General features: G+C 39.8%; 1 protein-coding gene across 2 annotated transcripts in view; it reads left to right on the top strand.

Annotated features, from left to right (window-relative positions):
* Positions 1-16,238, top strand: part of INTS9 (integrator complex subunit 9) — an 85,496-nt gene that overhangs the window by 31,566 nt on the left and 37,692 nt on the right. Inside the window, exons 3-6 of one of the 2 annotated variants that reach the window (XM_033134419.1) lie at positions 2,914-2,974; positions 6,214-6,276; positions 10,115-10,254; positions 12,207-12,293. In XM_033134419.1, the coding sequence (XP_032990310.1) occupies positions 2,914-2,974; positions 6,214-6,276; positions 10,115-10,254; positions 12,207-12,293 (351 nt within the window). The remainder of the gene's footprint in view (positions 1-2,913; positions 2,975-6,213; positions 6,277-10,114; positions 10,255-12,206; positions 12,294-16,238) is intronic. The other variant, XM_033134420.1, reaches the window with a different exon arrangement.

The raw sequence follows: 16,238 nt of genomic DNA, 5'->3' as shown, positions 1-16,238 counted from the left end.
GCCCTTTCCGTGTGAGCCATGACACCTTCTGCTTACCCCTGCATAGCTTTTATTTTATTCTGTTGTAATTGCTGTTTACTGCCTCCCGAGAGTAAACAAACTCAAGGAGTATTTTATTTACTGTCACCCCCCCACACTTTGCATACTTTGCTCAGAGTAAGTTTTATAAATGCCTCTTTCATTATTACTTTCTGATTATAAAAATATAATATATTTCAAAATATAAAATTATATTTCAATATATTTGATTATATTTCAAAATATAAAATTGGGAAAATGAAAAGTGTAAAGGGAAAATGAATTGCATATCACCTTTGTTCTACCTTATACTATTTTTATAGGCAATAGATTACTTTTAAAGGCCTTCAGTTATTTATTTATTTATGGGAATATTTTACCTGTTTAAAAAAAAAACAGGTGTTATATACATGTTTTTCTTGACTATAACATTTTTAATGGCATCCTTCTTTTCCTATAGAAATTATTGTTAAATAGTGGATACAACAATGTGTTCATCTATAATCATAATTTTTTAAATAGCTTCACCTCCCAGGGCCGTCCAATGGCTCAGTTGGTTAGAGCACAAGTTCTGAACAACAGGGTTGCGGGTTCGATTCCCACATGGACCAGTGAGCTGCACCCTCCACAACTAGATTGAAGGACAACTACTTGGAGCTGATGGGCCCTGGAGAAACACACTGTCCCCCAATATTCCCCAATTAAAAAAATTTTTTTGTTTTTAAATATCTTCACCTCCCATATTTTATTAAAGTCGATTGCTGTGGAGGGACTTCTGTGTTTCCCTTTTTAAAAAATTTACACAGTCAAATTTTGTAATCATTAAAAGCAAAGTAATAAGTCCCTTTCCCATTCATAGCTTAACATTTGCTAATTCTTTGTGGTTTAGTCATTAACTCCTTGGAACTCAGTAGCCAAATACTTTTCATCTCTATAGTCAGCATCCCTAGCCATTTGGTGACACATTTCTGTGGCCCTTCGTCTTTGGCACTATTGTTATAACATGGTCATGCTCTCTGAGCATTCCGTCTCATCTACAAGCAGTTTCTCAAATCCAGAATAACCACAGGTATTTTTTAGAAGGCTACAGTATAAGAAATGTTGACCAAGAGTAAAACCACAATACCTGAAATCTTTACTTTTTAAAAAATTAATTATTTTCTGTTAAGCAGTGTGCCATTTCTGATCATTTGTTGAGGACAGCTAACTGAGTCAGTCATCTCTAATTGGGGAACAGAGACAATGCACGAACTTTGATCCAGTTCTCCTTGTAAAGGGAAGGGATATTTACAGCCTTCTTTTACAGAGTTAGCATGCATGAAATGAGAAAGGTGTTCACATTGTCTTGTCATTGCCCTTTTATTAGAATACTTGGTTTTTTAATCTGGTCTGATAGTAAATAAATTTTTCAAGAAGCAAAAAGTCTATAAGTGAAGACATTTATATGACTGTGAAATGAGATGGGAATTAAATAGCTAATGATAATAGAATATCTCTCTGAGAGGTTAGAGCAGAAAACTCCCAGAGGTTTTTTTTTTTTAAGTGTATCAGTTATAATTTATACCAACCAAATTTGATTCTCCTGGTAGTGGTTTTCATTCTCAAATATGAAATCCAAAATTCTCACTTTTTGATTAGTAAAAGCAAAATGTAAACAGTGCATCTAGACAAAGGGTATATGGTACTTCATTGTATTCATAGTCTTAAACTTTTCTGTAAGTTTGGAATTCTGTCAAAATTAAAAGTTACCCCGAATATTTTCACTTTTTTTTTTTTAGAGGCATGTATATTCAGGATTTTAACCTTTCCTAGAAGATTGACCAGTATTCACATATTTATGTTTCTATTATGTTTGACTTTCACACTTACCACCTGGTTACAAAATCACAATTTGATAAAATTATTTTGGCGAGAGGATAAGAAACTATGGATTAATTTCATTTCTGATTATAAAGTGTGTTAGTCCCCCACCCTTACTTTGCTCTTAATTTTTACTTTACAGACTAATTTTGTGGTGAAGTGCTAAAATCTCTTTGCCATCCAGCTTGTACTCCTGTCTGTGTTTTCTTCAGATATCACCTTGATCATTAAGTTTTTCTTTTTGCAGCATTATTTTTCTAGATTATTTGCAGTTCAGCCACCAACATAATTCTTCTGGTCAACTCATAGCACACAGTTAAATCCTGAAGTTACCAGAAGTGAATGATTTCTGCATCCAGGTTTTTTTTTAATGTAACGTATACATGAAAATAGCCTCACCTTCTAGAAATTATTCACTTAGATATTATAGTGTCATTTTATGCGTATAGCACTTAGGAAAACTAGCTTCATTTTCCAGAACTGGAAACTCAAGCCACAGGTGACAAGGGACTAATCCACTTACAAGCAGTGAATGCAGAATGTGGATTTGACTAGAATTCAGGTATGTTATTTGCGGTGAATTCTGTCTGGCAGGCAGCTTTGTGTTCTTGTCAGAGCGCCTGACCTCTCGGAGTCTGTTTTCTCATCCACACATGATGATCCCGTTTGGCCTTCCCCTCAGGCTTGTCAAACACGAGGAAAGTGAAGTCGGGGGCAGTGATTGGAAAACTACAAAATGCTCTAACGTCTCATCTTTCTTTGTTCTTTATTACTCTGCATAGTGTTCTTTTAATTTTCACAATTTAATGTTAAATTATTTGTTTCTTAATGTTTTGTTGCTGCATAATTCTTAAGCTTAATACAACATGGTTATTTTTCATCTTTTTGATTAGTGTTTTGAATGATCACTGCTGCCAATAATTGTAAGCTGTTTTTAACTTTATGGAGACAGTACAGTCACCTTGAAATCGCTGAGGATTATAATCTATTTAGAGTAACTTAATCTTTTTTTTTTTTTTTTTTTTTTTTTTACAGTCCCAGGCTGTCTAATCTTCCTGGCTGGTCCCTAAAGGATGGAAATGTTTTCCTGGACAAGGTAATGATTAACTGAAGCATGTCTACACCCAGTGGAAAACCCTCTTGTCATACTGGGGCCACCCAATAGTAATGTGACTGATTGGCTCATGTTTCACCCCCATGTGTTCTCCCTGGAAAATCCCAAGATCCGTGTAGGGTCTTTAGTGCTTGGTGATTATTGGTTTTAAGAGCCTTTTAGGAAGTTTCTGTTTAGATTCAGGTCCAATTTTCTCATATGAAAAAATAAAAAAACTAAGAACTGCTGCTGCAAATACATTTTATCATCACAAAGAAAAACTGTTATTTTTATAATTGCAATGAGCGTTTCAAAGATGATGCTTATGAGAGAATTCCACTGACTCTGACTGGAAGAAGTAAACTTTAAAAAAAAAAAAAACAACTTTAAAATCCTCGAGTGTGAGTTTTAAACTGCTTCTGTCTGGTGTCAGATCGGGATAGGGCCTTGTAAAAAGTTTGGGTCTTATTTGGGTGATCAGAGGCCACAGAAGGTTACAGGAGGGCAGTGTCATCGTCTGACAGGATCACTTTGGCTGCCGTGTGAAGAACAGACTGAAGAGCCGGGGATTTGCCTTCCCAGGCAGTGTGTTCTTGAAGGTGTGGGAGGGAAACCTGTTCTTGGGTAAATTGGAGGTAGAGGACTTCCAGACTATGATCCAGCCTTTCCTGGTGGCCTAGAATGGACAATCTTATAGGTTGTGGGGAAAAAAGAACATAGTTCTAGGAATCCTGGATTTGGGGTCCTATTACGACTTTATTCACTGACTAACATGTCTTAAAGTAAATTATTTAAATTACTTTTTTTCTAGGCTGTTACATATTTGACAGTTGATTATCTTCATAATAATCCTTTCTCAGATCTGCAGGTAACTTACAAATGAGAGACCAAAGGTACAAAAAAAATGTTAAAACTATAATCTAGTCAAATTTTATACTACAAAAAACAGATCAAATGTAAAAGAAGGTTAAAAACTATAAAGCTCATCCATGCCATTCTCAGTCTTCTAAATCATTCTTCCTCTCCCAGCTTTCACAGTTGAAAGACTAAGTTTAAAAATCCTTAAAATGCTTCCTCTGAGTAAGGCATTTCTTTCTTGTAATAGATGTAGTTAAATAAAGAGGTATTCCTTTTACTAGAATTAGTTCCTATAAACTGCACCCCAACCTCAAGTGCAAGCCAAACGCATAATTTGAAAAGAGATTTCCCTCATAGTTAAACTGTAAAATTAGGTGACATTCAGGAGGAGCCTGTGCACCTGATTTCAGCCTAATTCTCCCGCTGGCTGTAAATCATTGTTCCTGAGAAAGGTTCAGAAGCATCCCATTACCAGAGCGTTGTGAGCGAAATGGCTTGCATGTGTATGTGGGAGCATTTCATTAGAAGGGAGCGGTGAATAAAATACAGTGACATTGTCAGAGCGAGGAATGCAAGTCATTCCTTCCAGGCGAGGAAGGATGAGAGCTTCAGAGGAGGCTTTGTCATCTGAGGTAGGCGTGCCCTGATAGGGAGTATTGTGGGGAAGAAGATTACATAGCCAATTTGAGATCAGGCAGAGTTTGAAATTTCCCATGATTTGTCTTTAATCATTTTTAACCTCATCCTAAGGGAGTTGGGAGTCTTCTCCCATTAAGCATAATTGCTCATTTGTTTTTAGTTGGCAGGTACATTGTAATTAAGAACTGTTTTCAGTCTCTTTTTGGCTCAGCCTTTTCACTGGTTAAATGGTACTGTATAAGGAGAGGAAGCAGAGTTTACGGTGGCAGGCAAGGTGAGGAAATATTCTTTCCATCAAGGTTCTGATAAGAGACGTGTAAAATTCAAAAGGAAAATAACATATAGTTAATACCCTATTTTCAGATAAAGATTGAGAGTAAAATCATTCAGACTCAAATATAAATGTAGATACATGTATATATGAATATATAGAAATACATGTTCAGTGACTAATGAAAACACAGTGGAACAAAATTCTAACAGTATCTTCTCTTTGTGAAGGAGCAAACTGTCAACCAAACTCTATTTGACCAGTTTTATTATAAAGTCATGGATAGCTTTAACCTTGATGAAACAAAGAATTCTCCATAGATGTCCATTTAAAGTGTCAGTGAGCCTTCTGGGGACATTGTAGTAGACTCTGTTGGTGGCCCACTGGTGTTTGTTCAGTGTGCTCTGTCATCAGAGTCCAGCTGCCACCCCTGCGTGGTTTTGCCAGAGTCTTTCCTGAGGCTGCACAAAAAGCAGGGGTTGCTGTGTAATTATCCCAGAGTCCTTGTCCCTGGGTAGGATAACTTCCAGGTGTATGTTTTGCAGCCCAGAGTTTCCCCGTGGGAGTAAGGCCCACTTACCCACAGTGGTATGTGGCTCAATAACGCATCCATTATCAGCCACTTCCTTTCCCTGTATCACTTGCCCACCCTCCTGCTCTTTTGCAACGCCTCCCATATGAGCTTGTGTTCTCTCAGGGTCTCTTTGTAAGGGAATCCAAACTAACACAAGCATATTAAATATGGTAGGTCCTGGGCAGAGTGGGGACTTGTACTCTATTCTCTTTCTTTATAAGTATATACCGTTTTTCTTTTGAATGAATACGTGTGATTTGTAATCCCAAATAAATTGTATTCTCTGGAAGGACAAGGATTACATTCATAGAGGTGATGGTGGTGGTGGTGGTTTCATCCCTACGCTCTATCCTTCATCTCCCTCTCAACTTGCTCCTTGCCCTTCAACCCTTGGTAGGAGGAGAAAGAGGCTCTAAGGCCAGGACTCCTAACCTGATTGCATAACAAAATCAGTGAAGGTGCTTGTTAGAAAGTTTCCATGACCTCATCCCCAGAGTTGCTGATTCCTTAGGTCTTAGATAGGGCCCAGGAATCCTGAGGTACGTACATCAGTGTTTCCAAGTTATTCTGATGGTGCTGGTATCGTCTACATAACTATTATTTGGGAAGTACTGGCTCATGAGTTATGGAAGCAGCGTGTGTCTACACAGGGCTTCCTCAAAGAGGCATCAGAAATATGCGTTCAAGTCCTGGGTCAGCCACAAACCAGCATTTTTTATGAGTAAAACACCTACCCTCCCTGAGCCTAAACAGTGAACAGTTGGCCTAAATAACTTAGCTTCCCTCCAACTCTAGCAGTCTGTGATTCCTCACGACCAGTTTGTTTGGGGGATAAAGTTTCTTTGTTGCTGTGTCTATTGGATATCTCTTCCTAGAAGTTTTCCTTTTCATTTCTTTTAGGAGCTAAAGGAGTGCTCGGGTCACGTATTTGTGGATTCTGTGCCTGAATTCTGCTTACCAGAGGTAAATTAAAGTGAATCTTCTTGTAGAAGCAAAGCCTATCTTAACCATCTTTCAAAACAAAGTCAAGAAATAATTTTAAGGGGTTTAGCTTCCTATTTTCAAATTGCAATAAATCTGTTATTCCAGGCACTTTGTCATACAGCTAAAATATGATCACGTAGGAGCTCTTTCTATTGTTTGTTAGTCATGTCTCTTCCTTCTATTCCTAATTCTTTCCAAAATCTCCGCTGACACCTGTGCTATGGCATGGTTTTGAGCAAGATAAAGAAATAACTCTGGCCTTTCAGTTTTGTAATTAAAATGCCTGTGTCTTAGATTAGCCCTATTTTTCCTCGTCTTGCTTACGGTGAGTAATTGGAATTGTTCTTAGCCAGTGCAGTAAACTGTAAAACTTCTTGCTGACTTAAAAAATCATATTGAACATTGCTTGAAATCCACAGATTCTGAACAGAGTTATGGATATCTGCTGTTAACCTATTAGTGTCACAGTGGGACTGGTTATAAGAGTTTGGGGCCAGTCTCATCCTTTTAAAGGAAACAAGATCAGTTTCCATTAGTCCTAAAGAAAGCTAATCTCAGCTGACAGGCCTTAGCCCTAGAATGGCCTAGATGGGCCCTTAGCAGACAGATGAAACGTAAGGAAGCCAGTAGCTAGCTAGTCCAGGGCTCCTGAGGAAATCAGTGAGAATCTGCCATGCTGTTCTTTGCACGTGTCCGGTGGATTACAGCACCTATAGAAAATACTGACACAGTTCAGTGCCAAAGAGAAGAAATCCAGAGTGCAGTTTTCCTTATTTCTGTCCTCTCTTCTTCCCTTCCTTTCCATTTCTACACTTTCTTTGACACCATACAGATAAATATTTTTCTCTCTTTAAAGTATGTATATGTGCCCTTTTGGGGTACCAGAGTGAAAGAAAAGATGAAAAACAAAGAAGGACATGGTAATTGAAGGTGGTAGATAGGGAGAAAGTTTGAGGCAAAATAGTAAGAATAAGGGTGTAGGTAAGACAGTTACCCAGAATCCTGTGTGCTCTCCCTAAGTGCAATTCAAATCTTTTTGTCATCTTCATTTGTCACGTAGGAACTGGTCGGGCAGTTCCCCGTCTGTTGAAACATTCCTAACCCCGGGTGCTCCATTTGTTCTCAGTGTACTACTAGGCGCTGACTGCTGCAACCATCAGTGTGTAGACAGCAATGTAGAATGTATGTGTTGGTGTTCTGATGACTTTCTCACTTGTTCCATATGGAATACTAAACTTGGAAATTAGAGAATTACCATTTCACAGGTCACCTTTTGGCGAGCTAAAGGATCATTGATACAGTTAGGGTTCTAGAGCCACAAAAAATTTTTTCAAGTTGTGTCATAACACCTGGTTTATGACAAGTTAGTAGTACTCACTGTTTTAAGGTAGAACCAGGGCATTCTGTGGTCGGAAGAAAATAGGAGAGTCATAGAATCAAGAGAGAGGTACTTCCTACAGTCCGTTCTTCACTGATCTGTGGGTGAGTTAGGCAGGCCTAACTGGTGCTACTATAATCTAGTGCTACTACCTTAAATCGCTTTGTGTCCCCCAAGGTCTGCACTGTAGACCTAAGGGCTAAGACAGTATAGTAAGTATCCAATAAATTGTGGTAGCTTTGACCCAGTTCACGTTATGTGGATCCCAAGTGTCCATATTCAGGAAGTTTAAAATTAAAATAATGTTCATTGGATTTCACTGAGGGAAAGTATGTAAGTAAGTATATAAGTGTGAGTATATAACTTTGATTTGGATGTTAAATTTATTTCTCATAGGGACAATGATTATGTAGGCATTCTTGATATATATTAGGTTGGTGCAAAAGTAATTGCGGTGTTTGCAATTATTTTTAACTTTTTTTTTAAGTTTATTGGGGTGACAGTTGTTAGTAAAATTACACAGATTTCAGGTGTACAATTCTGTATTACATCATCTATAAATCCCATTGTGTGTTCAGAGTCAGTTCTCCTTCCATCACCATATATTTGATTGTTTTTAATCTTTTAAACCTTTTACTTTTGCACCAACCTAATATACAGAATATATATATATATATATACATTTTTTTCTTCCAGCTTTCCTTACCAAATTTCCCATCATTTTAGACTCCGTGGACTGATTCTTATATATTAAAAAGAAATTTCAAATGTTCTTACCCAGTTTCTATACGTGAGAGGGAAAGTGGGAAGCTTTTGAGTTTTACTGTTACTTCAGCTGTCCTTCCCATGTTTTCCCCTGGATCTGTCTCTCTGCTACTCTGCTTTAATTTCCTTATTTGTTTAAAAATGGTTCCAGAGAGGTAGTGAGGAATGGGAGCGGCAGAATGTTACATGACCCTTCCTGAGGACAGTCTTGAAACTGCAGTGCCCAGCATGGGAGTTAGGGTGACATAAATTGGCTATTATTGTCATTAGGCATTTTCTTCCCACAGATTGCCATTGCCCTCAGCAGTGAGTAACTTCTTACCCCAAATCTATATGCCGTCCTGAGGAACTGATTACACCTTGGTGTCTTTATTAAATTAACTTGTTTCATATGTAAACTCATTTGACCGGATAATACCCACAGCCAAAATGGTACATTTGCAAAGATGGCCCAGACATCTTTGTTACTTCTTCTCTGTGGGGGACATACTCACGCAACAGCCTACTCGCTTAACAAATACTTCCTTGACTTACCACAATGCTGTTCTTAGGGCACCATACAGTTTCCCAGGAGTGGCTTCCATGAGGGGGAACTCTGGTTGAGATGCTGTCTCAGAACCATGGCGTCTCACTTGTCCCCACAGAGGGAGCTGCTTATAACCGTGCATCCCAGGGCCTGTTACAGGCTGGCTCCCACAACTGGGAGGGGACACAGAGGAGTCAACAGGCTTGTCAACCTCAGAGGCATTTAATATTTGAGGGACAGATGCTACAATGTTTTTACAAATACTACAAAGAATATTTGAAGGACATTTAATGCTTTGAGATGCCATTGTACAGAATAGTAACTGCCATGAGAGGGATGTACATAAACGGCCTTGGTTGTTCTGAGGAAGAAGTGGTTTCTTTCCTCTGAGCAAACTGGGAAGGCTTAGGGCAAGAAAGGAAATGAGCTTTAAAAGACTTAAGGACTTAAATTTATGGGCAAAATATTCCCTTCTACTAAACGGGTTTTCATAAAATTCACTAAAGATGGTAGCATGGTAGCATTTTCCCTCACCTGCCATCCTGTCTTTTCCATTTTCACATGACCTCAGTAATGGAGTGATGGGTAGATACGGGGTTAAGATTAGGGTAGAATATGGTAATTTTATTTTGTGACTCTGCCACTGCATTTTTTGGCTCTATATCCAACACAAGTGGATCTAAAGTTACCTCAAAATAAAAGTTGGTTCTTGCATTCAGCTTTTGAAGAGCTGGTTTCTACGTGCTGCTGCCTCTGTTCCCGTAATCCGTAGAAGTGATGCATTACATCCTGGTTCCCCTCACCGCCTGTATTGTACTCTGTCTGCTTCATGTCACCTGGTTTTACTTGCCAGTCAGCAGCAGCTGAAGTGCTGTGTTTATCCTCATGTCTGAGAACTCTGGTTTAGTAAAACCAGGGCCGAATGTTACATGGCGGACTAGCTGCATTCTCATTGTTATCAATTTTGTCCTGCTACTTAATATGAAGAAATATCCTAAAATGAAACTAAAAGTGTTGTAGGAAAGGCATCATTATTCCGAAGTACAAAAACTCCTTCTCTGCATTCTGACAGCATCATTTTTCAGTCCCATCAGGTTGATCTATGTGCTCTGAACAGATATGTATCATTCCCTCCCCTTGCTTTTCAGACGGAGCTAATAGATCTGTCTACGGTAGATGTGATCCTCATCTCTAACTACCACTGCATGATGGCACTGCCCTACGTCACCGAGCACACCGGCTTCACCGGCACGGTGTATGCCACAGAGCCCACCGTTCAGATTGGCAGGTAAGAGTGTTCCTCTGCCCTCGCCGTACAGCTGGAGAACCCCTGGCTTCAGTGGTGACTGTTCACTAGAGTGTCGTGCAGGAGTGATTGTTATTTCCTTCTGAGCAGCTGACCCAGGGAATAAGCATGAATAGACAGCTCTTTAGATAAAACAGGTGTTCACTGGCATTGCCTAGAGATTGATGCTGTGAGTAGTCTTCATTGTCTTTTGTTTATTTGAGGGTGGGGGGGTTTTCTACCAAAACTGGAAGAAGGAGTTCACCAAGACAGATGCTGCTAATTAGGGCAGGTAACGCTTAGTAAGATGCCACGAAGGTGCAATACAAAGAGCTTTAGGAGAAAGGAGTATAACGTATTTAAGAAAGGAAGAAGTTTTATTACTTTGCTTTCAAAATTTCCCATGTTATGGATTAGTGCAGACGATAAATGGAGACAGCTTGTAGAAAACAGGATAAGTAATTATATGGTTAAGTTGTCTGTTCTGTTGAGAGAGTGAAACTCAGGGCTCTGACTCTGAGAATGCTTTGCCATCTCTTCCTCGGCACCAACCCCCCCGCCCTCCCCACCACAGACACACAGACAAACACACGCCTTCACGGTAGCTGTAAGTCACCGTGGTGTCAGTTAGGGAGAAGAAAATTACCCCAGAAAAAAGACTGTGCTGGAGCAAACTAAAAAGTGTGGTAGAAGGTGAAACTCTCGAAACCCAAAATATGGGATCTTGGTGTCCATATAGATTCTTTGCTTTGGGTTCTAGTGTCTTGCCAGAAGTCCAACAAGATGAAATGACCAGCAATGAAACAATATGTCCTTGCTTTAGTGTCAAATCACATTACCTGCAGCGTGTATAGAAAAAAGTAAGGGATCTGAGGAAGAGACATGGGAAAGTAAAACACTCGAGGTGATGAAGGGTCAGTTTCAACGGGAGGCTAAGCTGAAAACATGAGACTGTACCCTGAAAACGTTACAGCATGAGGATGGACACACCTGAATGTTCTCCTGAAAGCTGCAACCAGAATGATAATGAGCCTGGCTCCCAGATCTGAGGATGCTGAAACTAGTACTGCTCCTGCAAGGTGAAAAGAGGAGAGGGCACTAGGAATAAGGAAATAAATGGAAATGAAAGGAGTTTGTTCAGCTTTCAGGCAGATCCTCATGTATTTATAGCTTGCCACATCTCTTTGTTGTTTGGGAGAGGATTTAAGTCATTATGGATCACGTCTACTTAGGAAAGGAGTTTCACGATATTGAAAATCTGTTTCTAGCTTTTTGTTCATCCTCTAGTTATCCAGGATTCTAACAGTTCTCTGTTCCATGTATCCCTTAGGGCATGCGGGTCATCGATCCAATCGAGTGAGGCATTTCTTAGATTCCCTCGGTTGTGATTCTGTTAACTGCACAGACTGTCCTTAAAAACCTGAGTTAGGTTTTTAGGGTTCTTCCTTAGAGTGTTCTCCCATGGGGAATTTTGTTAATCCCTAAAATACACATCAAGCAAACTTACTTTACCAGTTAAAAATGTCTGTCTAATATTACCATTTTTAAAAACCTTACCAATACCACCTCTACTGCCACCAAACTCGGGTATTTCACAGTCATTTAACTTTTTCTCCTTTTGTATTTTTACTTCTACAAAGGCAGTGATCTTCAGAGTGAGAGTTAAACCATAGGCCTATATATTTCAGTGTTTAGAGACAAGAAACATGCCAGACTTGTTTTAAAGGTGAATTAAATCGTATATGTTCTGAATTTTTAACATGGACATTCAATGAGAAGGCTAGGTCTTTGTTCAACTTTGTGTAAAAATGCTGCCAGCATTTATATGCAACTGAGAGAAAGGTGATTGGGGTGGGGGAAGGCAGACAAGCCCATTTCTCTTGGCTATGGTGTGAGAGTGCGGTGTTTTTCTAATTCTTTTATGAGTGTTCATCACTTTTTCTGTTTCAACTCAGGCTTCTCATGGAAGAGCTGGTGAATTTCATTGAGCGAGTGCCCAAGGCTCAGTCTGCCTCCTTGTGGAAGAACAAGGATATTCAGCGGTGAGCAATAGGCCTGTCTCTTCCCGGTGACAGGCCTCCAAGCCTTAGGCTTTACAAAACAGCCCCATTTGTTTTCTGATTTTATGCTTAAACATGTGTACAGTTAGAACTAAAAAGAAAGATTCTTTCTTTCCTGTTTTATGGAAGGGTTATTATGTTTGATTCAATCAACATACTTTCAGAGGCAGCCATGATAGGTACTGGGAGTTTTTAAAAATCAGTAAAACAGTTGGCTCTGTTGTTGAGGCACTCAGGGGTTAGTGTGCCCATAAATACACGGTTAAACAGGTACTACAATCTTGGATGACATGTATCAAAAGAAATGCTTGATCACAGTACTGGAGTCACTCAGAAAATGAAGAACTCTTCTCTGCCTAGGGAAGCTGCGGAGGACATTCGTTAGGAGATGACAATTTAGGTGGGTCTTGGAGGAAGAATAGGGCTTTTCCAGATAGAAAAGTTCGGAAAGTGGGTCTCCAGGCACAACATCGTAGGAGACAGTGTATGCAGGAAACAGGAGTTCAGGCTGGATTAGAGAAGGTAGAGAGGAGAAAGGTGAAACTAAAGAGGAACGTTGGAGGGAGATAATGAAGAAACTGATATGTAAAGTTTGAATAGTATCGAGAGTGAGAAGTCCATCAGTGGAGGTTTATAAGAAGGAGGATGATGAGATCACGTATTCGTTTTGGGAGAAGTAACTGTGGAAGCAGCATGGAGGATGGACGGGAGTGCAGAGACGGGGCAGCCTAAGACCAGCCGTAAGACTATCCGAAACCCAGGGGAGAGAACACAGGCCTGACTTAAAGCAGTAGCAGTGAACGTGAAGAGTCTAACTTAAAAGAAATTCCTGAGACAGAATTGAAAGAAATTGGTAAGAGTTGTGTAAGAGGCCTCGAAGTTGGAATCAGGAGTGTGGCACTGCGTGGAAGCCAAGGGCAGAAAGAAGTTCCCTCAAACCCGGGCTTGTCTCAGATATTGCCGAAATATCATCACACGGGATGGAGATGAGGCCCTTGGCGATGGAAATCCCAGAGAGGTTAGTTTTAGTAGAGTGCTGGGATCAGATGATAAGAGCTAAACAGAAATATAGTAGAGGAGACAGAGAGGCAGCTTGGTTCTACTTCCGTGCTGTCATGTTTAATTGGCAGCACAGGACGCCAGTCAGTCTTAATGTGCTGCAGTGTCTCTGGCCCTGCCACCTGCTGCCCTCACCTATAGGCCCCACAGGGGTCCCGGCCTGGCAGGCCTGGCATCCAGAGTCCGGCATCAACACCTGCCCCGTGTCTTCCTAAGTAGCATGTGTTCCACACACTCCTACCCAAGTCCCCTCTTTTCCAGCTACCTTGCCACCGAGTTATCTTTCTCTCTAGGTCAGTGGTTTGTTAGCCATCTGATTAGCCAAACTTTAGAATGTCTTCGTTTTGATGACTATTCTTTCTACAAAAATATGTACACATACTTTGTTTTTATACTGTAACTGTTTCAGAATTTGAGCATGTGAGCCTTCTGTATGCATTCCTTTCTGTAGATGTTATTTAACGTATGTGGCACTATTCCGTGTTTTATTTAATTTTTTAACATTATCATTTTACAGAAAACAGGCACAGAGAGGTTAGGTAAGTTGCTCAAGGTCAGCCAAGTAGTAAGCAGTAAAATTTGGATTCGAACCCAGGCAGTCGGGCTCTTAACCACTGTGCTAGGCCGCCTCTTGGGCACACACCCACCTCTTGTCACATGTATGTGAGCCTCCTTTTATGTGAGAGGAGGAGGAAGTATGTTTAACTGAACATTTTCTCCTATGTTTTATGGATCTTTATGTGCCTGTTTCCCTGATTGGGAATATGGTGTCTGTATGGCTTCATGGTAGGGAATGTTTTCTGGGCACACACTTCTGAGTCTTCTGTATGTACATAAATGGCTTCCTTGATCTGCCTGCCTACGCCCTTAGCAGGGACCCCTCCCCTCCTCATTCTGCACTCTTATTCTCAGCTGCCTTTCCTTCTGCCCATGGCTATACATTCTTCCACTTTTCTTTCTCTTTCCCATGTGCTCACTGGACCACATCGGACCCAATTCTCTACATTGCCTTCCTTAGAAACCTTAGGACTTTGTTTTCTTTCCCCATGGAACATGTGTGCCTTGGCTTCCCTTACTTCCTCCTTTTAAATTTATACTCTTTATAATATTCTGCCACAAATAATTCTGGCACACCAGAAATGGTGTTCAAAGGTCCCTGTTTCCTGACTCTCAAACCCTGGGCCAAGTCTTCAGAAGTTCCAAGTCCTTATTTTGCCTTTCCTTCTGTGACCTTGGGCAGAGTCCTTGGCAGTTTTCCTTTATGTCCCATTCTTTGTAAAATACAAGGTAACTGGCTCACAAAAGAAGTGCCATTGCACATTAGGGAGAAGTGTGAATTTAACTTCAAAGAGCAGAGTGCTAGGGACGGGATCTGAAATTTATTTCATCAGATGCTTAGGAAATCTCATGTTTAAAAAAAGGTGCGAGTTAAAATAAAATCTTGAATTTGCTATCTCGCCACCTGGTGGGCAAAAATCAGAGACTTTTGAAAGTCAACTTGATAGAGGAATGAGGAATAACTTGCGCTGTTAGAGAAGACCGTATTTCATTATTGTGTATGTCATGACCACATTTCTGATCCTGGTCAATTAGTTTGTTTTGGCTTTTGAGCATGAGATGAGCCATACTTAGTGAATAGAGAAAGAGAAGAGTCTAATTATTGGAAAGAATATGCTGAGGTGTTAGACAAACCAAGCTGTGTCCTCTTTTTCTCCTGGATAAACTCAGCATAAATATTAGAAGTGGTGGGAGAATTTGAAGAATTTGTGGTTGACATCAGGCAAAAGAGTTCTTTTGAAATAGTCACCTAGAATTTAACCCTGGGCCAGAATACTGAAAGTGTTTCATTTGGACAGCGTTTATGCTAAAGGATTTAGGTCACTTGAAAATTTTTCTCCGTTATAAGCCATTTGATCTCTAGGGTCCCAAAGTACTGTGGCATATGATACTGAGAAATACTGCTGGCTAGTACATTCACATTTTCCCCAAGTGTCTTTTGTTGTTGTTATTGTTGATTTGTTTCTTTAATTCCTGTACTCCCCTTATCCAGTCCCTGTAAAGTAGGGGTCGCAAACTCACAGATGCCTGCAGGGATGAGAAAGTATAGGAGTTAGGAGGGTGGCTGGGAGCTGTGGGCCAGAGACCACACCCCTCTGATGGGGCAGCTGACAGCAGTTTCAGCAGATTGTGGCCATATGGGCATGTGAGCCCATGACTGCCAAATTTGCTTTTTTTTTTTTTTTTTTAAAGAGAAGCTCAAAATTTGGATGTTTTAAATGTGATTTTTAAAATCTTTTCAAAATGTTGGCTCACACATTAAAATAAAATCCTATATGATCCAAGTAAAAACACCTCTGTGAGTTGGATTTGAGATTCGAGCCCCCAGTTTTTGACTTATACTTAAATCTTATACAGGCAATCGCTTGGTTAAGTGCCTAGAATTAATGCATCTTAGTAGCTTAAGTTACTAATAAAACCATCAACTAAAGAAAACAATAAATTAAAATCTTTCCATTCGTCAGTCAAAGGAGTCTGACAAATTCCCTTAAATCATTTCCCTTAAATTGTAGTTTGAATTAGCATTTGATTTAGTATTAGTATGTATACCAAAAAAAAACTATTACTCTTGCTTTTTGGCAGCTGTCTGACTCCCTGCCTCACTTGACATTGCTCCTTGAGATTTATTTTGAAGTTAGCCATCCTTCTTGCTCATTTTGACGTTGCAGTTTACTCTTCTTGGAAAAAAAGATTTTGAAGGGTAGGAAAAGGAGAAGCTCTTGCAATATAATTTTTCAGTCTCTGACTTTTCCTTACCCACTTCAAAGTTTAGATTTTTTAATGGAAAATTCGAAGCAAAATATTTCATTG

The sequence above is a fragment of the Rhinolophus ferrumequinum genome, chromosome 18 (assembly GCF_004115265.2).
Source record: "Rhinolophus ferrumequinum isolate MPI-CBG mRhiFer1 chromosome 18, mRhiFer1_v1.p, whole genome shotgun sequence".
Classification (NCBI taxonomy): Eukaryota; Metazoa; Chordata; class Mammalia; order Chiroptera; family Rhinolophidae; genus Rhinolophus; species Rhinolophus ferrumequinum.
Note: the sequence above shows the minus strand (reverse complement) of the source record. Positions and strands in the feature narration are given on the sequence as shown.